At 42.1% G+C, this 27,577-nt stretch overlaps 1 protein-coding gene across 1 annotated transcript in view; it reads right to left on the reverse strand.

Annotated features, from left to right (window-relative positions):
- pld1a (phospholipase D1a) overlaps nucleotides 1-27,577 on the reverse strand; it is a 46,852-nt gene that overhangs the window by 19,136 nt on the left and 139 nt on the right. Inside the window, exons 2-11 of the mRNA XM_079528918.1 lie at nucleotides 12,099-12,317; nucleotides 10,758-10,930; nucleotides 10,119-10,261; nucleotides 9,120-9,231; nucleotides 7,279-7,344; nucleotides 5,755-5,813; nucleotides 5,087-5,179; nucleotides 4,694-4,846; nucleotides 3,786-3,935; nucleotides 2,434-2,517 (exon numbers count right to left, since the gene is read on the reverse strand). Of these exons, the coding sequence (XP_079385044.1) occupies nucleotides 2,434-2,517; nucleotides 3,786-3,935; nucleotides 4,694-4,846; nucleotides 5,087-5,179; nucleotides 5,755-5,813; nucleotides 7,279-7,344; nucleotides 9,120-9,231; nucleotides 10,119-10,261; nucleotides 10,758-10,930; nucleotides 12,099-12,285 (1,220 nt within the window). The 5' untranslated portion in view covers nucleotides 12,286-12,317. The remainder of the gene's footprint in view (nucleotides 1-2,433; nucleotides 2,518-3,785; nucleotides 3,936-4,693; nucleotides 4,847-5,086; nucleotides 5,180-5,754; nucleotides 5,814-7,278; nucleotides 7,345-9,119; nucleotides 9,232-10,118; nucleotides 10,262-10,757; nucleotides 10,931-12,098; nucleotides 12,318-27,577) is intronic.

The following is a 27,577-nucleotide window of genomic DNA, read 5'->3' on the forward strand; positions in this document are numbered from 1 at the left end:
TGATTAAAAGCAGAGGGACTCTTCCCATTACTGTACTGTACACAGTACAGTCACATGTGGTGTCCAGTGCTGTCACAATGCCAATGACTAACATTACACTGAGTGACATTTCCCTGGTTAAGTAGCCTAATGATGTCTTGTCTCAACAGCCTCACATTCGGCTCTGGGGAACCATAAACTATTACGGCTCAAGTTACACTCGCAAGAACAAGTAAATAGAATCACACCATTGTGTCAAATTTCAAATACAAGCCATTGATCAAACCAACGACTATGACAGCTTGGAAGGAAACACTGTGATTATGTCTACACTACAGTGGTATGCAATATACAGTAAACGACAGAAAAGAGAAAGAAAGCGACAGAACCAGGAAGGGGGATGTAAAGAAACGCCTTCAGTATAGAAAGCTGTTTAGATCATTATCCTTATTTAATAGAGGAGACACTATCATTTGCCTACACTCCCTCCCAACCACACCCTCCTCTACACCCACAAATAAACACAGAGATACAGCGTGCACAGTGTATTGGGTGACAAGTCTATTCATTCCTCAAAAGAATCAAATGAGTAACACAACCCCTGGCAGATAGAAAAGAATGGATGGAGAGAGCAAAACAGACAAAGACATGCTGACAAGTGACTGAATGAAAAGACAAGACAAGGGGAGAGAGAGAAAGAGACAGAGAAGAAATAAGAAAACAGAGGCAGGGTGGGATTGAGAGAATGGGGATGAAGAGAGGGGTGCAAGGGTGTGGCAGTATATTTGTAAAGAGAGAAGTTCTCCGGACTGGAGGCACCAGTAGTGTCAAGTGTGCCAGGTATCTATTCTTGGTGTGTGGACGAAACTGTAACTAGAGCCAGTACTAACATTGTAATACCTAGAGCCAAAAAGTAACCCAGGAGCTGAGGGTAACCATGTTATGTATGGTAGTGACTAGTACACTGGGTCATCAAGTTCACTCCACACCCCAGAAACAATCTGTTCACGCCATTGCCGCTAGGCTAGGCAAGCAATACCTACTGTCACGTATCAAAAGCAAAAAATATCGAACTGTTTCCACCCGTCATCCATAGGGATGTCAACGGTTATTTGGTTAGTGATTTAGGCTTTAATATTGGCATACTGATTAACCTGTATAACAATAACTACCCATTTCCGCACTGCTTTACCAGTTCACAGACAGAGATGATGATGAGATACTTTGATATGAACTTTGCAAAACGCTGCTTAACAACAGTGTGTAACAGAGTATTTGGGAGATTGATTGATTGATATGGATGCCATTGTTTGTGAGGTGATAACTCGATCTCTAGGTTCCTCTTAACACACAAGGATTGAATTGCCAAGTGCTCAAAGAACAATGGTGGATCAAGTATTTTTGTGCTCTTAAGCATTCCAAAGAGATGAATACATCTCTTCCTTATGGTTCCTGGAGGAAAGGCTTAAGGGTGCCTTGTTCTCTATCTAATTACACTGCGTAGCTGTCTGGCTCTTTTAAGATGCCTGGCTGTTTTTATCAGCCTTTCCCAAAGTCTACACTTGCACTGCTAAATCCTCTGTGTTCATTTAGATCTGAGGATTAACCCTTATATGTAAAATGAACACTGGGGGACTGAAAAGAAAGAGGAATAATTTATTTAGAAGAAGGCAAAGGTGCTACAATGTCTCACACAGCCTTAACCGTCTGTATCCAACTGCTGAAAAGATCTCTTCACTCCGTCCTCATCTACTACAACAACAGCCCTGTTATTGCTCTGGGGTAGTCAGTCGTGTTTACCTGATCAGACATGTTCAGAATGAGCTCTCTCATCACTCAGGAGTGCGGACAGGACATCCTACACAGTAAAACCCACCATTTAAGTCTGAGAGTGTACAAATGGAACCAAATGGACCCATAGGGGTCCAAGATATTGTTTAAATAACAATGTACCAGGTACAGGAAGTTGGAACACATAGCTATTAGGGTTGTCCCGATTCGATCGCGTGATCGTCATTTTCAAATGATTGGAATCGGATCGAGAGCAGAAAAACGTGATCGGGACATCCCTAGTATCAATACAGTATATTAGTATAATATACTAATCTAGTATCCATATCATGATATTAGACTGGATATTGTCTGTGATTTTGGATATTGTACTATTGTGATATGGCATAAGTGTTTATAAAAAGTGTGTATAAAAATATAAATATCGAATCGGGAAAAATCGGTATCGGCGGATACTCAAAATGATCGGAATTGGATCGGGAGCAAAAAACGTGATCGGGACATCCCTAATAGCTATTAAAGGGTATCGGAGACGACACATTTATGTACCATGGCGATGGGACCAAATCGCTGCATGGATTGAAAGCATTTTTCCACCAAAACATACATTGGGCTCAATATGGAAGCACCCACACCCACACACACACACACACACACACGTACCACCAGTCAGTGATGAAGATCTCTTCTTTTGCTTCTTCTAGAGCGTCTGCAACATCCTCCATGTACGTCCTCCCATTCACATACCTGTACACATAAGACTTCAAATTACAATGTGTAATAATATCTCTATAGACACATATACAGAGTATGGCTTAGCCTCGCTGCACACACACGTATAATCACACACCTAGGGCATTCACTTCTAGTCATTTTTACTAGTTGACTAGTTGCCTAGTTTACTAGTCGACTAGTTGTTTAACTACCTATTATGTAAAAAATAAAATAAATTAAAAAAATTAACATTTATTTTTTGGAAATACATATTTGTACATTGAAAAACTGTGTACATGGTGACTATAACTATAATCTACCTGATCTTGAGGCCTACAAAATCGGGAAAAAATTAAATAAACTTTTATTTTATTTTCTTCTTATCAACTAGTCAACTAGTACCAACAAGGTCGACTAGTTGCTTAATGCCCTACACCTAGGTGGGGGTGCATACTTAGTTTAGACTAGTCATTGGTGCGCACACACACACACACACACACACACACACACACACACACACACACACACACACACACACACACACACACACACACACACACACACACACACACACACACACACACACACACACACACACACACACACACACACACACACACACACACACACACACAATTTGTCTTGTGTCAACAAGCCTGAAACTGTGACAAAACCACATGGTATTAGCCTGGGACCAGAAGAATCTGCCAGTGCAAAAAAGCCCCTGGCGGATTGGCCACGTGAGGCTGACAAATACATGTCATCAGCAGACAAATACAACCAGAGAGAGAGAGAGAGAGAGAGAGAGAGAGAGAGAGAGAGAGAGAGAGAGAGAGAGAGAGAGAGCATTAGTATGAATGTTCATTGGTTTCTTAGGCAAGCAGTTACCATACTTAGAATGAATGAAGTGTTGATTTAAACTACTGAATAGTAGTAAACTATTATTTTAGTTTTAAGATGTTTTTGTCTTTTTCTGCCTGTATTGATAGTATACAGTAGATAAGACAGGAAATGGGGAGGGAGAGACGGGGAGTGACATACAGCAAAGGTCGTCAGGCTGGGGACTTGAACCCGCGACACGCTGTCAGACTGCATGGGAGCCTATAGGTTCCCAGACCACTAGGCCAGCGGTCCGGGTATAGTAAACTATTCTTTGATAGTAAACTAACTGTATATTAAGTAACTAAGTAAGTCAGAGAGGCTTATTGTCAGTACTCAAAGTTTTGAGATTTAGTCTAAAATAATTGTGCGTTTCGTAAACTAACTCAGTGCATTTTTAATCCGAGCTCCTTCAGAATTACCATTTAGCAGCGATGTTCTCCTCCTCTTGAGCGAAAGAGCCAAAGCGATGGTCTCGCAGGAAAGCCTTTCCATACCTCCTCACAAAGGTCTCAATGCTCTGGCCCCACCAGCGCGCATGTCTGTAACTGCTGCACTTCAACACAAGGCTCCTGTTTGGAGGCAGAGACAAGGCAGTTTATAATAGACAAAGACATACTGTATACATACGAGGCAGACCCCCCCCCCCCCCCCCCCCTCCCCCCCCACACACACACACACACACACACGCAAATGACGTAAATGTATATATTAAACATGTTACTTATGTACATTTTAAATCAAAATATATTTGAACACTAAGTTGCTGGGCCATAGACACAAACAGTAGCACATATTATTGAACCACAGGAATGTCAGGAAATGAGAGGCTATTATGACAACTCAATCTCATTTTGTTCTCATGCATTTAGCTAGCTTGTTGTTGCACTGACACATGTGGTTGTCTCTTTATTTTGTCAGACAACAAACTATGAACCACAGAACACTAAGAAAACACAACTGTCCAAACATAAGAAGGACACATTAGTCAGATACACCGATGACCAATGCATCACAGCAAGAGTGTATTCTTGTATGTTCTCAAATTGTATTTACTTTACACCTCAAGGACCCCGGGTGGTCCCTGGGGGCCTGGACCCCACATTGAAAACCACTGCCTCTTTCTTGCAAATGTTCATGTTTTTTCTTTTAATAGTGCTAAATCAAATTTAAAGTAGCAAGCCAAAAACATATTACCTGGAACGAACACACACACACACACACACACACACACACACACACACACACACACACACACACACACACACACACACACACACACACACACACACACACACACACACACACACACACACACACACACACACACCTGGAGAGGCTGTCGATGCGGACACCATGTTTGGTCTCAGTGTCCTTGGAATCCATCTTGATGCTGAACTCCTTGTCCACCAGCATGACAAAGGAGATGGCCCCGGAGTCAGGCTTCAAGTACATAAGGAAGGAGTCTTTCACCACCAACCAACTACAGGAGACACGGACACATATATAGTCCCATCAATTCTTAACCATATTTGTAATGTAATATGATGTGAACATGGGAAACTAAGAGGTTTGCATAGCTGAGAACGAGACACACACACACACAATGTCATAAAAACGTCAAATAATGGCAGATATATCGTCCAGGCTCTAGTTTACAATAGCTTTATGGCTCAACTAATGACAAGAGAGAGTCAGAGAGATTGAGGATATAAGGACAGACCGTTTGGACCAGCGATAGCAGGCCTGAGTGTGACCACAGCAATTCATTCCAGGGATACGATGTCCTCCAGAACGTTTATGGACCATCCCCTCTCTGGAAGAGCACAAACCAACACACAACATGAATGCACATATCCAAGCACACACACATACAGCATACATTCAGGCGTACACACACATTCATTTCACACACATGCACAAACTAGATTCTCACATGTTGCATTCTATTTAATTAAGGTCAAGTTTAAAGCTGCACTTGTATGTCCTACCCGGGATTAGAACCCGGAAATGACAGACCAAATGTCTACCATTCATCCAAGAGGCAACACCGGCTAGGCCAGGGATGCCATTGCACTTATATGTGCTTCGATCGGGCAGTACGACTTGTCATCCAGTAGGTGTCCTGCCCAACACCAGGGTTTAAATGTGTCAGTGTTAGAGCAGGGAGGCCACCTCCAACCACTGCAGCTGTGAAAGTTATATTGTACCAACTAGTCCATACCTGTCAGGGGATATGAGCACCCAAAGTATGTGCTTATACTGTGTATGTGCTCATACTGTGTGCGTTATGCGCTGTGCACAGTATATCCGGGATTGAAAGTACCTTTGTACTTGGGAGACCTGCAACAGTTCCCAACACACATGCATGCACGTGAAGGAGCTACTCACAGTCCTTTAGGTCCCAGTTCATGGATGAAAGACATCTGGCTGATGTCAATAAACTCCATCTGAGAATAGAAAAATCACACCTGTGTGAAGTGAGGGGCGCTCTTATCATCGTACATCATGACGTAAATTCTCCACTCATTGTCAATGGGAATTTAATCTTTGTGTAGGACTAAAATAGCCGATTGTCTCGTCCACATATGACATCAATGTATTGTGTAATAGCTGAATATATGAGAGGCTAGAGCCCCTCAAAAACACAACTTACAGTGTCTATTATACCAACAGGTACACAGTAAGATCCTGACGATTACATTATTATTGTTATTTTTTTAAGACATTGATAAAAGGTTAAAGTTCTGTATTATGATAGCTATCATTGTAATATAGTGTTTGTCCAGTGTCAGGGGTCTCCCAGTATCTCCAGCTCTTTGGAAAACAGAAAAGGCAGCGCAACAATATCAACCAATCAGGAGAGAGAATCCATCTATCAGCTTAAATGTTTTAGTGTTGCAGTTCCAATCTTTGTCTCCTCATTTATTTGGTTTGGTTTCATGACTTCAAATTTCACTTAATCCAGTATGTGTGCAAGTTCTTTCTCCTGATTGGATAAAATTATTTTAACAAACCAAATCTGAGCACGTACAAATATAACTGATAAACACTGACTGATTTTACTGTAGGACAGTATTTGGAGACAATACAAATTCTTACATTCTGTAAATCTGTACAATGAGACAACATGACTATATATTAGCCAATCACCATTCCATAGTTCTCTTTTCACCTCAAAGCATCCCACATGTATTTTACCGTTTAAGATTAGGACATAATTAATGGCAGACAATGTCAACAGTGTTATGACAAAACGTTTTAATGGTCTGTGCCAACGCCCTCATTTCCGTCCCGATGGGTTGTAAAAGTGTTAAACTCTTTCAGACTCTCTTTCACAGTGTATAAACACTGACAATTATATTAACATTTAGTGTTGATATAGTGTGTGGTAAAACAAGCTTTAATGCACACACTGCCATTATGATATGCAATTTAGCAGACACTCTTATGAGCAACTTACAAGTGCAAAGTTTGAGTAAATGAAAGCATGAACCCTAGTCAACAAACGGCAGTACAGGGTAAATGGTCACATACGTATGTAGAGTGCAGAGAGAACAATTTAGTGCTTCAAAGTATCTACCAGGTAAACATGAAACCTAGCATCTGTCCATAGTACAACATGCTACTGTATATAATGACATTCTTAGCATTCTTAGCATATGCTGCTAAAAGTCAAGCGGTAAACCTTCAAAGCCACACAAGGTGTGACAAAACATTCCTGAATCATAACAGAGAAGTGCTGGAATATAGTATACTACAGACCAGTGTGTGTTTTTCTGTGAGGTGAGGTTACATACATTATGTTTTAGTGGTTTTATGGTTAGTAGTAGTAGTACAGTGTTTACTATTATGATATTTGTGGTACCAGTTAGTAGTAGTGTAAGTATCGTGTCTACTGTTAGTTCTACTCACAGTATGATGATAATTGCGATACAGTGCCATCCTCAACAGCTTGTTCAGATAGTCTTCTAGCTGTTTCTGTTGTAAAACAAAGTATGAAAAGTATGACAAAAAGACATTATAGAGACTATTAAAGGACAACTTTAGTTTTTTTCAACCAAGGTTCATGTTTTAGGTTGTTATTAGAGAAAGTCAAAGGTGAGTGTATTTTTTTTCATTTGCTGCTTTCTTTCGTTTTAGGGATTTTAGCTGTTTTTGACAGGGGGGCGGGGGCATTCGAGCATGGGGCTAAATATGTATTTCTTTACAACATTTTATAGCGATTTCTTTTTTTATTCTTTACTATAGTCCTAATAGACCCCAAGAAATTACATTTGGCCACAAAAGATCACGGGATCTACTGAATGTGTCAAACTGGCATATTGAGCCTATGACACACAGTGTGGCTTCCCCCCAGTAGGCTACCTTCACATTCAGTAGATCCTGTGATCTTCTGTGGCCAGATGTCATTTCTTGGGGTCTAGTAGGACTATAGTAAATAATAAAAAAATAAATCGCTATAAAATGTTGTAAAGAAATACATATTTAGCCCCATGCTCGAATGCCCCCGCCCCCTGTCAAAAACAGCTAAAATCCCTAAAACGAAAGAAAGCAGCAAATTCAAAAAAATGAACACTCATCTTATACTTTCTCTAATAACAACCTAAAACATGAACCTTGGTTGAAAAAAACTAAAGTTGTCCTTTAAGCGAATTGAGTCACATACCCAACCGCATAGACAGACTCACACAGATCACACATGTTCCATGTTGGCAAAGGGCTACATGTAGACAGACTCACACAGATCACACATGTTCCATGTTGGCAAAGGGCTACATGTCACAACAAACAATTAAGTGCAAAGTAACCTTACGTTGAATTCACACCAGTAGCATCGCGCTGCCACGTTCAGAGAATGGGTTTCAATGAGAACTCTATCGAGATCCAGAATCCTGAGCCTTTCCCATTCAAACGGTATGACAAGACAGGAAAAAGAGTGGCGACAAGCCAATTGGAGCGCGCTGTGCTCTGAAGTAGCCATGGAGTAGGCATATACTCCACACCACAGGAAAAAAAGTTGACTGTATGGAAGTTGTGAATATTGAACAAATCAATTAGAATAGCAGCTAGTAGGTGTGGAATTAATCAAGATGGATAGTGGATACCACATGCAACTAGATGGCCTATTTATTGCGTAAAATGCTTACATCCATTACAAACAAGCTGCGAGTCAGAGATGAGCATTGAGTGTGTTCACATCTCCTGCCTCTCTGTGAGGTCTGCCTCTCTGTGATGCAGCTGCTCGCTTAGATCCACTCCGCGCCTCCTCGGTGGGCGTGGTCTAACCACGCACACTCGACACCACTTGAGATGGACAGAAACTGCGGTATGGAATTAGCTAATATAAAAGTTTTAAACTAGCAGTTGTAGATAGATTGACAACTACATAACAACATACATTACAAAAAACTCTATCCCCAGTATTGTGGGAGCAGGGACAGGTCAGGTGATACTACTATGTGCTCAGAGTGGCTCAGGCCAGGAGAGCTGTTGGTGGGGATGAGAAGTAGAGGTAATCGCTGCTCGTCTCTGGCAGCTCGTTTCGAAACAACCTACTAATTTTAGACAATAATTAAGTCATTCACATCTATACGGCTGCTGGTTCAAAACCTTTGTCATCACAATTCACCACTTCCATACGGTCCGTGTCATCAAGGGACCGTGTGGTGAGACACGCTGTGGTGAGCTTTCTCCTCAGAACCTCGGATAGGATACAGCCAATTTATTGCATTTAGTGCTCAGTGGACACCTACCCTCCGGCTGGAGGCGTGCTCGTCTCGTGCCAGCTGGTCTCCTCCGCTCCGTGGCAACATTGGCATCGCTCTCACCTCACTCTTCCTCACGCTCTTCCTCCTCACGGTGTGACTGAGAGACGGAGAAAAGAGAGAGAGAAAATACAGTGACAGTGAAATCTTCAGTGTAATAAATGTAACCATTTGTAACTCTGTGAGTATATAAAAGTGTATCAAAATGGACCTGTATTAAATGCTCTATCTATAGCAATGATATTTATCACTTACACCCCTTTTAACATAGGATTTTACTGAGCAATGTTGCTTATGTGAAAACAAATGAATGTGAAAGATGAGTATTTATTTGCATTGTGTGGCTTTTGTCACTGCTACATCGCTATCTCCGTTTCTAATCTTCTATGTAAAACAGAAACACATACAGTACACCTGCATTCGTGTGTGTGAATGAATGAATGAATTTAGCATGCATGCAGTTTTGCATGAGTGGGTTTGACTTTGTATATGCACATCTGTGACTAACAATGGATATGGAAAATAAATCAAATATAATATTTTTGACCAAAATATTGATATTGTGATAAAAGGTGCTTTCACAAAATATTGAGTTTGATAAATAAGTATCAGTAACGCCTATATCATAACCAAGTTAATAAAATAATTAAGCTAGAACAGTCAAAAACCAGGAAAGACAGCACGTATGCCATATCATAATATTATGATATACAACATTCCAGTCAAAATCTAGTCTCATATCATGATAGTGATCGTATTGCAGTCTTTGAATGCATGTGTCTTGTACTAATGCTGCTACACGTGTATGTGTGTGTGTGTGTGTGTGTGTGTGTGTGTGTGTGCTGCACGCTCACGTGTGTGTGTGTGTGTGTGTGTGTGTGTGTGTGTGTGTGTGTGTGTGTGTGTGTGTGTGTGTGTGTGACTGTGTGTGACTGTGTGTGGCGCGCTCATACGTGTGTGTGTGTGTGTGTGTGTTTGTGTGTGTACCTGCGTGAAGGCAGTGGTATCCTCATTAAGGTCTTGTATCGAATAAGTTCTCTGTGAAGTTCCATAAAGTGTTTTTCCTTCCTCTTCACCTCCCAGCTGAACTCACCATGCTTCATCTCAATCTTAAACACCACAGGCATGGACTGCACACACACACACACGCACACGCACACGCACACGCACACGCACACGCACACACACACGCACACGCACACGCACGCGCACACACAATAAGATACAGGATATTATGTTAGAGTAGGACCTAAACATCCGGGACAACACTCCACCCGTCCCAGACTTTCCCTTCTGAAGTAGAACTGCAAACTCACTGCCAATCTTTCGCCGTGTCTGAAAACTCACATCATTAGACTCCACCTTAGCCCATAGCACTGCCATAGCACTTGCCCTAGTCTCGATGAACTTACAGGTGTATGCAAATGTAATTTGGATAGCATATTATGTAGACATAGCATTCTAGTGTTTACTTGTAGTTTCATTCTACCGCTATTCTACTGGATATTAGGTTCTTAGTTTACTTATGATCCTAGTTGACTATTTCTATGCACTTGTGCTTTGGATTAAGAGCGTCTGCTAAATGCCTAAATTGTGAATTGGCCTAAGTAGGCCATTAGACAGTACCTTGTTGACGCTCCGTTTATGACCAAGGTGCATGAAGCGGTCCTGTGCTGCGGTGAACCTCTCCACATCCAGGATCCTGGCTGTAATGGGAACAGTGGAGAGGTACACCTTGGAACCCGACTCCTTAAAACCCAACGTGTTATATACAGCTGAGAACGGGATACGACAGTCCCCTAGTGGAGGGAGGGAGAGAGAAAGAGATGGGGACGTTAATGCGACTGCATGAGGGCAAGTCACACATACAGTACATCATGTTCAATAAAATATCTGCTCCATCACTATAGATTACCAACTGGAGAGGAAGTGTACAGTACATAAAAGAGAGCTCTTTATTAAAAGACAATTTGACATTATTACTTATCTGACCATTTTCAAAAACATTACAGTGAAGTGTTAGGGGCTTCTAGAAACAAAACTGAGTTCCGTTCAATGCGGAACAGGAAGGGACGAGGCCGGGGAAAGCACATGGGCGGCCCCGGTGTTGTGAGATTTTAGATCGGCCATTTTTGATTATGATGAGAGTGGTAAAAAGGAGAGGACTAAGTATACCACTGGGGGGACAGCAGTCAGTGAAGCTCATTTATATATACAGTATATAGGGCAGTCAAGTACTTGACTGCACAAGTACCGTGTGGAACAGGAAGGGACGAGGCCGGGGAAAGCACGTGGGTGGCCCCGGTTGAAAAAAACAAAAAAGAGGCGGCAAACGGGAACGCGACGACGGCCAGCGATCACCACCCCAGCCACCGATGGCGCATTTAGTCCCGGCGGCTGTGGGGAGGCGTCTCCCTTGGGGAGGCACGGCCTCGAAGGGACCCGGCCCGGACCCGGTCAAGGCCTCCCGCGCCGGAAAAACAGGCGCTCCCCGTTCCGTTTTTCTCACTTTTACTGGTTTGCTCGCATTCACTGTAACATAATATAAGTCATGTATAATAAGTTAAATTATGAACCTGTAATGACAAAATGTGTTTATACTGAAGAAGAGCATGGGCTCGAAACATCAGTTTTTGTAACTGTTAAATGAAAAACTGCCAAAGGGAGCTACTTCAGCTCTATTCTCTATACTTTGATCTCAGTTCACTTCAGGGCCAACACCTGTCTTCAAGAGGTTGGATGTGCACTACTACTCTTTGATCCTTTATACCGTACAGAAAATAAAGAACACCTGTGCACAAACACACAGACATATACACTACATTGTATTACTATACATGTGAGGAAGGAAGCCAATTTTATATCCCAGTTATAAACTGAATATAGCTGATCTACAAGCTCACCATGTGTTCAGTGTGATGTACATCAGCATAATTACAGTATAGTAATACAAGTACACATACACACCTATGTAATTTCCATCAAAGTCAGTCTCTTCTCCCTCCTCCGTGTCCAGCTCTCTGGTATCCAAGCTCTCCACGACATGGACATCGGCCATTTTGATACGCGAGTCTGGGACGTCCTCCGGGATGTCAGAAAGGTCAGAGTTCACCAGGTTTTGATTGCTGGTGGTTGGCGGAGCTTTTCCCAGCATGCCTAGCACTCAACCCCCAGAGCAGGGCACACCTGGAGGAGACGAGTGGACAAAAGTAATTTGGGCATTCAGCTCCATGTTGTGTAAAATGTGTAAAACATTCACGGACGTATAGGGCCGAAACAGTTAATCCAACTAACTGATTTAAATTTCGATTACAAAAATATATATCATGTATTTTAATCGATTAATAATCAATCCCTATTTTGGGCATACAATTATAGATGAAATGTTATGATGTTATAGATCTGCTTTTGATCTGATTTTTGCATGACACCGCTGTGCGATTTTGTGTAAAAAAAAAACCAATTCATAATTGCAATAGTTGCAGCCCTACAGAGGAAAACTCTTTTTGGCATTCTGTTCCATGTTTCCCAAAATATTTACAGAAGTGAGAGCATGACTGAAGCGGTCATGTGAATGTACTTCATTCCCACAGAGGACAGTAAGTCCACAATCTAAAACTTATTTAACTTCAAGACTTACAAATGGAACCACCTGAATCCATAAGGGTGTAGTCAGGAATAGAAAAGGAGGCTCTCCTGACCTGACCTCCACCGGCAGGAAGAGCGAGGTCGGAGGTGACCACTGGTTTGCTGAGACTGTAGGAATGTCCCAATTAAGTACATGGACCCTAGTGTCCCTATTCTAATCTGGGAATATCATAACAAAGAGGTGAACATTCTGTGACTATTGGCAAGCATTCTGCAAAAATAGCCAATCTAATCTACAAGATTACAACGAGTCACAACGCAACGTGTTGTGAGATTTTAGATCGGCCATTTTTGCCTACATGATTATGAGAGGGGTAAAAAAAGGAGAAGACTAAGTACGTACCACTGTAGACAGCGGTCAGTGAAACTAATTTATATAGGTCTTATGCAGTCAAGTACTTTTTTTGTATCTGTCGAGTCCTGATTCTGAACCGATGTTTATATATTTTCTAATACACCTGCGCACAGCAGCTACACTCTTCAATTACACTGAAGTTAGTTAAAAACAATGCATTTCAAGTTATATATCGTCACTGTCTTGTGGAATTGGAAACCTTTGTGCCCAAAACGCTTCCATTTTTATTATTATTTTAAATAGCCTCACAATATCAGGCAATCTGAGAACTCTACCATTTTATACATTTACCGTGAGCTAGCTAATAACATTTTCAATGAAGCCAAAGAAGCAGTGACAACTGACAAGCCCTTCGATTTTAAAGGTATATTCAGTGATTTCACTTCATTCAAATATCACTTATTTTTTTTATTTTTTTTGGATAATCCTCCCTACTATAGAGTGTGCTGACCATATAAGGAGTTCCTCCCTGTCCCCAGTGAGCCCCTGGGGTCAAAAAACCCTAGTTTCAGTTTTGGTGGCGGATGGCAAAGCCTTCATCCAATCAGGATGAGAGGGGCCTTCGTCCAATCATGATCGAGTGGGGGTGGGCCTTGGTGCACATGCTGTTGGCCTGTTGCACTTCCCCCCACTGTAGAGTGTGTGCATGTACACATTTTGTTACCGGGGCGGACTGGGTGGTTTTCCAAATCACCCAAATCACTGAATGCTCCTTTAAGGTGGGAGTAGAGAAAGAGTACAGTCTGAAAAGCACTGATAACTTCTATGCCACAGGCAGCCACCATTGCTGAATGTTGTTGATTAATCAATAACTCATGACAGGCCCTGGTGTATTGTGATTATATCACAGTTCAGTGAAGCGTTGGTGTGATCACATTAGGCCGGTAATTGCCGGGGGTTATTTATTGCAAAAGCTGGGAAATATAATTTGCCTTCCGGAAATCTTGGCCAGTAAAAAAAGAAAACACAGCCATTTATTATTATTATTATCAACGCAAAATCAAACACATTTCAAGTCCTCTGCTCCACAAGTTCTCTCTTTCTCTCTCTCAAACAAGGTGAAATGCCAGCTGTGTAACGCTGAGTTGTCCTACCACAAAACAACAACAATGAAGATGCCTAAAGAGACCTCACAACAGCTGTCCATTACTAGGATCACTGGGAGGTCACCATAGCGTGCACGGAAACCACAACATGTAGATGGAATACATGGTTCCATCCTGCAAAACGTCACCACTTGAACGGAAAAGCTCCACAAATGCTTTTTCAACTTTCCCAAAGCCGTCTCTGACCACAGATGAATGGCTGGCACTCAATCACCACTTAATATTATGTTGAATGATCCGCCAGTAGCCTATATATTGCTCTATTGCCAACCAGCTGAGCCAATGTACCATATTCTTTCTGAAATGCCTATACTATATATTTCTGCAGTACCCTTATTGCTTGCTATTCTGAAGAAAATGTGTTGTAAATTATAATAAACTCATAACTAATACACTGATGATGCATTATTTTGGAGATCATTACGCACGCACTATGCAGCAATGCATAAAAAAAAATCAGATTGCATCCAATTGTACTAATTGGAGCCAATTACTCCACGCTATTTTATTTTATTTTATTATTTTTGATCCCACAATTTTTGCAACCCATTTTTTCACCCAGTGTCAACCACTGTGCCAACCTTGGGAGAGCAACAGACTGAGTGACCACCGTGCTGCCTGCCACACACACCACAGTGACCACACTGCCACACACACACCACACAGTGACCACACTGCCACACACACACCACAGTGACCACACTGCTACACACACACCACAGTGACCACACTGCCACACACACACCACAGTGACCGCACTGCCACACACACACCACAGTGACCACACTGCCACACACACCACAGTGACCACACTGCCACACACACACCACACAGTGACCACACTGCCACACACACACCACACAGTGACCACACTGCCACACACACACCACAGTGACCACACTGCCACACACACACCACAGTGACCACACTGCCACACACACACCACAGTGACCACACTGCCACACACACACCACAGTGACCACACTGCCACACACACACCACAGTGACCACACTGCCACACACACACCACAGTGACCACACTGCCACAATATACCATGACTTGTCATCATGATCACCGCCTGTCATGTATAATGCACTGTTATTGTCTCCACCAGGCCGAAGGCATGGGGAGAGAGTATGTTTTGCACTCCGTCCGTGTGTCCGTCCGTCCTTCCGTCCTTCCGTCCGTCTGTGAACAGCTAATCTCCGGCACCGTTAACCCGGTCGATGCCAAACTTTGCACACACACTCCCTGGATGCCAACGATGAACCTCTGCCCCACATTTTCCAGAACGGCCTGTTATAGCGCCACCATGAGGCAGCTTTTCACATTTTCTACCTAAAGCTACACCGATCTGCGTGAAACGTTGCATGCACACTCCCTAGAGGCCAAGGACAAACCTTTTACCTGCCTTTTCCGCATCTGCCTTTTATAGCGCCACCAGGAGGCCGACTTTTGTAAAACACATTTTTTGATATTACTCCTCCAGATTCTGTCCAAAAATCTCACAAATCGTTACACAGTATCTCTATGGTCATGTGCTCAAGTCGGATCTGTCTGATATTTCATATTCCATCCTAATTGCCTATAATTGGCTTTCACAGTTTGCAAGATTGCCCCGTTTTGAACAATAGCCTCAAATCATGAACGCAGCATGCAATTTACGTGAAATCTTTCACACATTTTCTTACTAGGCTGAGGAATATATCCCACCCTTTTCACATTGGCCTGTTATAGCGCCACCAACAGGTTGATTTTTGCAAAACACATTTTTGGAACAAAATGCCTCAAGTCATCCAATTGCCATCAAAGGCAAACATGTTTATATTACTCCTAAACATTTTGCCAAACATCTCACACAGTCCTATCCTCCTGGTGGAGACCTGTGCCCAGAAGGGCACTTTTTCTAGTTATACATGTAAACCAGTGATGTGACAATACGTTGATTCCGACTCTGAGTCATGACTTAATTACCCAGATCCACCTTTGACTTGAGCAGGCTTAATGTAGGAGGATACTGGTCAATAATTAAAATATGCCTTTATCAGATCTTAATGTGCAGATCAAGGGCAGTCTCTCTCTCAAGATCTATATGTTCAAATAAGACACAAACATGTAAAGGCCCTCTCCAACAGACACACAAATGGGTCCTCCATGACCCAAAAATGGGTCCCAACCAACGGGCCAGTTCAACGTTGAAGCACTGGGCCCTAGTGGTAGGGGGAGGGACTACAAGCAGACCCGTGGATTCATGACAGGGAAACCCCGTGCAGCTGGGCTTTAACATTGAGCACTCGGTTGCACTTCCGCATTTGACCACCAAAATTTGGTGGTCAAATGCGGAAGTAGATGTTCTGAGACGGTACTTCCGGCAGTCTTCCGGGTGCTTCAAAACGCCACTGAGCAACTTCCACTGACATGAATAGCTGGGGGGGCGGAGCTTCGCGCCAGTTCAGTCTCTATCCTTTTATATACTCTATGGTCCCAACCCACTGTTTGGGAAGCACTGATCTACAGGACAGGAAGCAAACAGCCTTATCAGCATCTGAGCAAAATATAATAATGTATAATTGAATGAATTATTCATCTTTAATGTCTTTTTTGTCTAAAATAACCTAAAATCAAATAAGGTGATAGCTAAATGAGTGCCATTTCAATTAATAGTTTAAATAATCGTCCGATTAATCCATTATGAAAAGTATCGTTAGTTGCAGCCCTAATCAGTAGCCTACAATGCATTTATTCTTCATAATTTCACAATTTACATTGTCTTCACTAGTAGTGTCGAAATCAATGCGTGATTAATACATCACTGCAGTGCAAACAACAGACTTCTGGCCCCTGTTGCTTCCTGGTCAACCTTATCACAAGTTAAGACTGTAATTGGAAACAGATTTATCAAAATCTGAAGACAAGAATCTGCAATCAATCATTAACCATTTTGTTAATGTAACTACTCTTGGAGACGGCTGCTTGCCAAGCTTTGTTCAAATGGTTTTTTACAAAGCTTCACTGACATTAGTTTGGCTGCTGTAAGGTGATAAGTGAAAGAACCATTCATCATTCAGGACTATTATATTGTGATATGTCACTAGAAGAGGACATGAGATGAGATGAGATTCCCAGAGGTGTAGGGTGTAGGCTCCTTTTTGTGTTGTTCTTGCCTAGATTTAATGTTGTTTTTTTCACTTCATTTAAAGCACACAATCACCACTTATAGTGACCTATAATTACACTGTAATGCATTACAACTATAAATCATGAAAATTATTATAATCTATTATAATACACTATGATCCTGGATTCCTGGCTAGGACATGTGCTGAGAATGAAGCAGGACCACATCACAAAGGTGGCCTTAAGATGGACACCACCAGGAAAGAGAAAACCTGGGAGGCCCAAAACCACCTGGCGCAGAACTGTGACGCAGGAACTGGAACAGATGAACCTGTCCTGGGGAGAGGCGCACCATGCTGCCAGGGATCGGATGAAATGGAGAGCGCTCATTGAAGCCTTATGTCCCATAGGGGACGAAGAGGAGTAAGTAAGTAAGTATGATCCTGGCCAAAAGAAAATCTGAGAAAGAATCAGCCTGCTGCCTATCCTCCATAAATAGCCCATAGTGTGTACTGTAAATACACTGGTCCATAGGGCAGAAGAACCCTAACCGGTTTGACATGCTAATACTGTAACCCTACTAGTCTGAGTCTGGTGTGTGTGGGAGTGCAAGAAGAGAATGGTTCGGGAGGGACTACTGTAGGCAGGAGTGGGACTCACAGGGAAAAGGAAGAAAGAGTGAGCATGCAGGGGAGAGAGACAAGACAGGTGTACAGGGGTGAAAAGGGAAGAAGAAAAGAGAAGTAGAGACGACAAGAGCTGGGAGAACATTTCTTATTGAACCGGAGTTGTCCACCTATGCTGCTTTCTGCTAGTCTATTTCGCTAGCTATCACTCCCATGAGAGACTGTCACTCCCACTAGGTGCGGTTCCATTAAGCCTTTGCGAAAAAAGGAAGCGTATGTTCATTAAGTCGAAAAAAGAAAAGCGAATTGTCGGTGTTTCCATTAAACTGATAAAATGCGCATATGCAATAAGTTCATGAAATGTGCAGTAGGTTGCACTGTTTTGCCAGTTAAGTGAGGCTCATGTAAAGTAGTCCTAATCGATGTTCACACCATTGATTTGATGCGCTGTATGTATGCTGTATGCTGTATGTATCTCAGTTTAACGGACGGGACCCCATATACTGCGCTGTAATCTGATCCCTGGTCAGCGGCTGACCGACCGTCTGCTGCTTTCACAGTATTGACGACACCTACAGTCAAAGAACGTACAAAGAACGATTTGTTGTGTAATGCTTGTCTTAATATATTCGGGGCACATGTAGCCTATATGTCACGGGACTCGATTGGAGCATACTGGTCGTTTATACTGTAAATTGATTGATTGCAGCTGCAAACAGTTGTGAATAACTTGTTTCATCGGCTATATAGCCTATAGCCTACACGTTTAGGTTCACTCCACTGCACCGTTCACTCCACTGCCTCCCCATCGTTGTTTTATTTTATTTCCCAACTGTTCAAAAGCGATATAATGCGAGTTCAATGCTTTCTAATTAAAAACCTTTTCCGCAAGTGTTTCCATACACTATTTGCGCATTTCCCTTTTTTCGAAAAAGCCTAAATCCGCAACCTCCAAGCGAAAAAGTGTTTTTGCGAAAAATGGAGACTTATTCGCATGTTGATGTGTTTCCATCCAGGAGATTTTGCGCAAGAGCCTTAATGCGCAAAGAAACGGCTTTATGGAAACGCACCTAGTGACACTATCACTCCCATGAGAGACTGTCACTCCCACTGACACTATCACTCCCATGAGAGACTGTCACTCCCACTGACACTATCACTCCCATGAGAGACTGTCACTCCCACTGACACTATCACTCCCATGAGAGACTGAAAGAAAAGGGCAAAATAATGTATTCAAAGTTTCCTGTTGTGATGAATCAAAGGCAAAGGTGGGACACATAAGGAGGCTGTGGTGTCAAATTATTCTAGACAGTTCTGTCTCTGAGGCAAGTCAGGGCAGGATTTACACACACAAACGTAAAGGCACACACACACACACACACACACACACACACACACACACACACACACACACACACACACACACACACACACACACACACACACACACACACACACACACACACACACACACACACACACACACACACACACACACACACACACACACACGATAACCTAAATACTATATTTAGGTTACCATTGATCTTAGGATAGGATTAACTTTGTAAGTTAAGTAACTTTGGGTGCTATAACCAAAGGTATGTTAATTTCAATGTCGACAGACATTCAGGATATAAAAACAAGTCCCAGCAGGCATCATTTATTACTGGTTCCCAACCGAGAGAGATACAGAAGCCCGGGCAGACGAAGTGAGTGATCAAGACAGAGATATAGAGACAGAGATAGAGAATGGAATGAGGGGAAAGGGAGTTCTGCAGAAAGTGTGAAAAAAGCTGCATTGTGTTATATATATGCATGTCATTAATTTTTCACATTGATATACACTAGAGTGGTGCCCTTTGGGCACTGGCCTACTTAGAACGATGCAAGTTGGAAATGCATGCCCCACCCAGTTAGGTTGTGACTAGGCATTTCTCTTCGCAGATGAGTAAGGCTGGGACCAAGGCTGTCAGATCAGGCAAGTTCCATGGAGTCCGGGCAGGAGCCCTGTCCAGAGCCTGGGCAGGGGCTTTTGTGCCGTTTCTGGACAACCAGCGATCCAACGGACTTGACACCGGGCACTGCACTCGTAGTGGTGGTGTGAAACACGTGTGTCGAATGGTTCTCAAGTTACGTGGATTACAGACATACAGAGACGTGGCGCATTTATAGATAGAAGACTAGAACAGTGCCCGATGGGGGTGATCAGGTGTGATCAATTGGCTAATAAAGGGCGAGGTCACACATCATTGTGGTGGTGAGGAACGTGTCAAATGAATGCCCCACCCAGTAATTATGTCTGTGTCCCTTTTATACCCATATATGGAGTTCTTTGTCAGGTACGCCCAAATATGAAGTCTATGCAGATGTCAGAACACCATTGTGATGTCAGAACAGGCCAGATCCATGTATCCATGTATTTTTGAGGGGCGCTAGCCCCTCCTATACACAGGTTTAATGTTTGTCTTTAGTTCAAAGTTTGTTTAGTAAACGCATTGACAATGAAGGGAAAATGTACATCATAATGTGTCGTTTACGTCATATTGTCTCTTTATTGTTAGTGGCGTTTAATGTTTGTGTTGGCACCGTTTGTTTTATATCACCATTACATCACCTAATCAACATGAGTTAGACTTTAATATATTATATTCAATAATATATTTCGAATGTACAGTACTTTGAATATTATGTCCAGCACATAGTCCACAGCAAATTAGTTTCTCTTTTGCGCAACATTACTGACTTCATTGGAGAGCAAGTTGCTGTTCATAGCAGTAAAGTCATACTCCAGTGTATTTTGGATGTTAGCCAAGCCAGGATTGTGATGCACAGTCTCCACGAATGGCAAAGAATGATCAGTCTACTGTACATTCTCAACAATTTGCCTTGCAAGAAGGAATGTTACAAACAGGTAACATTCTAAGTATACAACAGCATTTAAGAAGACTTAAGTTTGGTCCATCCACAGAATGCCTCCGTTTTAGAAGAACATTTCTAACAGGTAGCAAAAGATTAATAATTCAAAACAAGCAACACAATATAGATTGTAAACAGCCTAGTAATACTCAAATGAAGCAAGTTACTACATTACCATTTGTGGTTTTCCATTGCATTTGCAAAGAATAAATATTTATTTTGAAAGCGGTTTTGAAAGCTACATGGACCCCCGGAAGCAATACTACATGGCAAAGCCTGGAGGAACGACTGCTTTGTGATTGGTTATTAGGCTTAGGAATGTCATTAAGTCAAACAGTTGTGTAACTTCATGAGTGACTCAGTCACTAGCCTCGGAAACCCAGACGTTTTATTTCCTGGAAGAAAGAAAGTCAGTCACTGACATTCGAGTTTATAGGACTGGGTCCATCCTGTAGTTATTATTATACAGTATAATGTACATTTAAAGTAGTAAGTAAGTAAGTAACAGACAAAATACTGCCAATATCTGCAATAATAGTCAACATTTTGGCATCATTGATGGCAATCTTAGAAATTTAGAAAGATTTTTAAAAGGATGGTGAAAATTTGATTGAATCATTGAAATAAAAATATTTACCACTTGAATGCACTACTGTCCAACACCACTGGTTAGTGGACTCACTGGATTTAGGATTAGTTTTTCAGCTGGTGACAGTCCAAATGTGTGTTTGTCATGGATGTGAACACAAAATACCAGACACTCGCCCTACACACTTGCCCTCGATATGCGCGTTCACGTGAGGCTGCGCCATATTAAGTGTCGTCCGAAACCAAGCAGCCTTGAGTGGAAGTGGCTTATAAAGCCCTCAAGAGCGAGTCTGTGCCGATCTAGACTCGATTGCCTTGTGCAGCCCTGCTCTCTGTCCGCATGGAAACCGCGACCTACAAATGTAAGAACCACCACAACTAAATGATAAATAAACTGCTCCTAAACAATCTTCATCTGATGCAGAATAGACAACGCTCCAACTGATGTTCACAACAAGGGCTCTTTATTTACCCCACCGTGAAAAACTATAAATGAAACCACACAATTAACACAATTATTTATAAACACCATATGACATGTCCTTTTTGACAGTCACGCTGTATTTCCTTTTAAATGTCCATATTAATGAAATCCACATGTCACACAAACATACACGATGCAATGCAATATAACTGTACAAACAAAATAACAAAAATTAAACACAATTAAAATAACACAATTGCATGATGGTAACCATGGCAACGAATGGTGTCTTTTTCCTGTTTCTGAAAGGAGGGCGAGTGTATTTCCAAACTGTTTTTTATACCCAGCACCCTAATCAAGGGAACTTGATTCAGCTGGAGGGGCACTTCCTGACGAGGGAACCTCCCGAGAGCACTTCAAGTCAAGGGACTGGTTTCAGAAAGGGCCTAAGTATTTATGACAAGACAGTTCCCTGCTCTAAGAATACCCATGACCCACTGCAGGCCTGACCTCCACAGCAGAGGTCAACTCCAGAATGACATGACATGGAATGAAGAAGGACTCACACACATGCATACTTGCACGTCGGACCACCTACATTTGGTATCTCTGTGCCTGCAAATAGATGGGGGGAGTGCAGTAAGATCGAAAGAGGAAGAAAGAGCGAGAGGGTGAGGAGGGCGTGATGAGAGGAGTAGTTTGAAGGGAGTTATCTCTCGCCTCCGTTCCTATGGAACACTGCTGTACTTCCTGCTTCCTGTCCTGTTGTCTTGGTGATTGTTACAACAGGCAGGGACTTGCTGTTATAAATAAACGGCAGCAGAGAAGGGCTCTCTCCTCTCTGAAGAGCATCAAGCCTCCACTCAAATGTCAACTGGTCCCAATCAATACACTCAACTGCAGGAGGAAGAAATAGAGACTACTGAGGGGGTCAGGGCCACGGTGTTTGGGGGAAAGCAGTGGCGAGAGGAAAAATAGGAGAGCAAGAGAAAGGAAGGAGCATTTATCCTCACAAAGTGGGTCTCAGAGCCATAAAAGCTATCACCACACTTGTGGGCTCCCAAAAGCACTTAGAAATTGCTGTTGGGGATCTCATGCAGTGTGCTGAATGGCTTTAGACTGCAAGGGTGTGGGTGTTTTAACACGGAGCCCGCCAGAACCGTAGTAAGCGTAGGATTACTTTTGTCGGTGCCATGCCAGGCATTGTTCCGTCTGGCAGCCCGCCAGAACCATAGCCTACGTTTTCTAGGATTTTTCTAGGATGTTTTGGTCCGATCGAATCGTTAGCTGCCGCTCGTTAGCATAACAGTGTAAGTGGGACAGTGGCCGCAGCCATTATGAAGAAGCGCGCGCATCCACTTGCACTCCATGTGCTGCTTTCAATGGCCTGTATCTCCAAATCGGCGCAATGAATGCCGTTTCTGGTGAAAACAAGGTTTTCAAGCGGAAAACATTGGCAATGCACGATAAATAGATTAATAGATCCTGGCGGCCTTAAGCCAAATGCCTAAAATGTAGGAGAGTATGGTTGGAGACCAACTGTGCCAACTTCTTGCTCATTCAAGGCACACTATTTACAGATTTTGAAGGTTTCACTTTCAATACAATCTCACGACACATTTTAACATTAAATAGCATCCTTCTCATTAAATAGCATCACATTCAACATATTACGCTAGAATAAGCCGTAAATAAGATGTCGTTGATGGTGGGTGAAGCATCTGAATTAAATTACCGCAACTTAATACTCCAGTCCTTTTTCCACTTACAAGACATATTTGAAAGGTGATTTACTTATCCAGACAGCTGAGCTGGGATATCATTTGACAACATTCATTACATTAAATCAGTCATGTTGAGATGAGGAACAAATTTGTAATGGCATACACAAACAGCTGATGATGATTGATTGTACGCTTTGTACGCTCATAAAGATATTACGTACTGTACATGCACACACATATACGCAGATAAATACAGATATCATGGGATTAGCTTGGCATTTACAGTGCGTGTGGTGCCAGGCTCTTCATGGCACAGATGGCACAAAGAGAGGAGATGGGAGGAGGGAGAGAAAGACGAATGAGAACGAGAGGTCTGTGACACCTCTTTCTGTGCTTCTGTGCCCACTCGAAAAAGCTGACTATTATCTATTCCTCACACACCATGGATATGGGGATAGAGGCAGAGGGAGGCATAGATGACAGAAAGAAGGAATCGTCATCATCGTCCCCAGTGTGCTGCCCTGTCTTTACAACACAAGGCTTCATTGTATTTCTCTCTTGTTCTCTCTCTCTCTCCCTCCCATTTTTCTCCTTCTCTCTTCCTCTCTTTGAGTCAGCCCAGTCCATGGCTGGAAAATACATCACTGTAGCTACTAGCTGGTGCCCAGACCACTAAACCAACTGACAGGGTGTTCCACAAGCGCTGGCTGGATGTAACAGTACATTAAAATAGTTCTAGGCGGCTACTTTTCTAAGGCCTTCTTTATGAGCTTACTGGTCATCCTATTGATGTAAAGAGCTTTACATCAAATATCTGTGTGATAATTACACAATTTGTCATTGGTTTTGTGCCGACAAGGCACGAGTCGCCACACAGCCAAAGTTGTTGGCTGGCTACCATCCACCCAGCTGGATATTTATACACTTGTGATGGACGGATTGATTGATTGGATTATTTTGTCAATTTCATTTTAAAAACATACAGATCCGCAAAGAAAGCCAAACAGCACCACACATTAAAAACTAAACTACAAAGTTGGGATATGGCAAGGTTATGGCCTTTTTGAATACCGGTAGTTAAAATAGCCAATCTACATCGACACGTTGTGAGCTTGTAGATTGGCTATTTTAACTATTCAAAAATGTTTTTCAAAATAGTAAAAAAAAAAAAAAAAAAGGAAAAGTAGTTTAGGGACGAAAATAGAGCCCTTAGTCTGGTTCTGTACAGTGTACAACATCAGTAAAGACCTCAATACTGTGTACAACAATGTCTGGTTCTGTACATCACTACATCAATACTAAAACAATACAACAGACAACACATCCTGATACAGTTGACCTCTGAGCCAAACAACTGATCGATCGCCTTAAGGTTTCCTGGCAAACTGCTACAGTACATAGAAAACAATAATTGTGGTAGCTAGACTGCTAAGGGACAACACTGTGCCAAGAGAAATAGCTGTGAAAACCCCTCACACAGTTGAAGTATTTCATTAGGTATTCAGCACCATGAACAATCCTAACGCACATCTCAATCTGAGAGACTCCACGTCTTTATACCCCAGCCAATGCTCTCATGAGAGCAGTCAAGGTGAGTTATAATTGGGAGAGTCAGAATAATAATAATACTTAACTTGTTTTGAAGTGTGAATCGCCCCAGGGCTCACTGTCTTGACTATATTATTGTTTCAAAGTATGAAAGCGGTATGGAAGGGGAAAGAAAACAGAAAAGGAAAAAGCAACCGGACGAATTGTACAAAGTGATTATTGTTGTACAATGTACACTACAATACTTGGACACATTTTTGTTTTCATTTCCAATGTACTTTATGATGACGCTCTTACGCTGCTCAATAAATATATTTTTAAATAATATATAAAAAGGTAACGTTGATGAATAGATGATCAGTTAGAATATCGAACATCAATATACGGTCTGTAAATATCACATTAATCACAATATCACTTTTTAAGCCATATTACCCCGGCACTATTTTGACTGACTTCTGGAATGCATTTACCAAAGTTGGATACCACATTGAAAAGGTTTAAGAGGTTTTTTACATATGAAGAGTGGATGGAGGTGGAATGTGGTCTTTTATTCTGTCTTGGGGTGCGTATGTGCGTGCATGCGTGTATGGGTACCAGGTCAGGTCGCCCCAATTCCAACTCGCCCCAGATTTTTTCCGCCGACCTCACGCCGACAGCTCGGTGCGGCGGTTCTTGTATTCTTTATTTTGTTTTACTGAGAATAAGGTTAGAAATAAGTTTAGGGTTAGGCATAGTTTTACTGGGGTTAAGTTTAGGAATAGGGTTAGGTTTAGGCATCGTTTTACTGAGGTTGAGGTTAGGAATAAGGTTAGGTTTAACCGTTTAAGCATAATTTACTTAGATTACTTTAGGAATACCAGGCCGCGCTGTTCCGCCGGCTGTACGCCCGGGGCGAGTTGGTAAAGGGGCGAGCAGTCTCGTATTCCGTGTATGTATGTGTAGAACCTTTATTTAACCAGGAGCCTCACATTGAGGTTCAAGACCTCATCTGCACTTCTGGTGAGATCAGAATGTTCCAGTGTGTGTGACGGTGTATTCCACTTTGTTTAGTTTCGACACCACCTGTTTAATAATTGACATATTGCAAACTTTGCATGATGGCTGCTCATAAAACAGCAATAATACAGCTACAGTAAATACACAGACAGAAAGGTCATGAAGAAACTGGGCCATTTCCCACAAACATGGAGGTACTTGGGTCAGATCAGGTGCCTACTGTTTGACCCCAGAACCTGAAAACAACCCTGACATTGCAAATACAGACAGACGGGATTAGATGGGGAGGGGTGGGGTGAAAGGAAGGGGTAGAAAGAGAGAGGAAAAGCAACATCTTTTTCCATGACATTCCAGTTGCTGCAGCTAACTTTCACAGCAGGGTGCAAGAATATCAGTGAGCGTGCACTCACGCACGCAGTTATTATTATAGTTAAATAAATAAGCTAAAAACTAAAATTGAAGTGTTGAGTTAACTGAAACTAAAATAAATAATTAATAATTATTATTTTCCTTCATAATTTGAATTTCTGATGTCATGCTTTCACCCTTTTCAGCTTATATAAACGCAATTCCTAAAACTATTCATGGACTATAAAACTAACTAAACTGAAATCAAACACTAAACTGAAAAACTATATATGCGTCAACTCATTCCTAGTATAATATAACTGTCTAACACACACACACACACACACACGCACGCACACACACGCACACACACGCACACACACACCTTCCAGGATTTAAGATTAATTTGTCAAAACATTTATGCCATATGTGAGACGGGGGGAGAGATGATTCAGCCAGGCATCCATCCGACACAAAACAATCACATGCAAATAAATTGTGCCATTTAGGGTAAATGGTATCTTTACACTTGCAAAAGACAAGCACAGAATACTTTCAATACGAACTACATATTTGCGAAAAGCAAACATGGATGGATGACCTTACAGTACACGCACCTGCACACTCCCACACAAAACAAACACGGTGTGTTCACACCACAGTGTAGGGGCCCACATTCTCCCTCCAGGAACAGCACAAAAATGAAGAAATGTCAACGACAGTACGTCTCATCTCCGCGTACACAGAGACTACATTGCAAACAGTGCATGGGTTGTACCATGAATACTGTACCCTCTACAGTCTACATTACTGAGCGAAAACACATTCAACAGAGACTTGTAGTAGGCACAAGAATGCCTATGTACAATGCAAAAAATAATGCCAGTGTCAGAACTACTATTATGAAAAACGCTCTGAAATATAGCCCCCTGGCACTGCATAGACGCAAATAGATTTGTATTTTGTACTACAGAGAGAGAGACACATCACAGATAGATAGAGAGAGAGAGAGAGAGAGAGAGAGAGAGAGAGAGAGAGAG

Source organism: Electrona antarctica (genome assembly GCF_951216825.1).
Source record: "Electrona antarctica genome assembly, chromosome: 18".
Taxonomy (NCBI): Eukaryota; Metazoa; Chordata; class Actinopteri; order Myctophiformes; family Myctophidae; genus Electrona; species Electrona antarctica.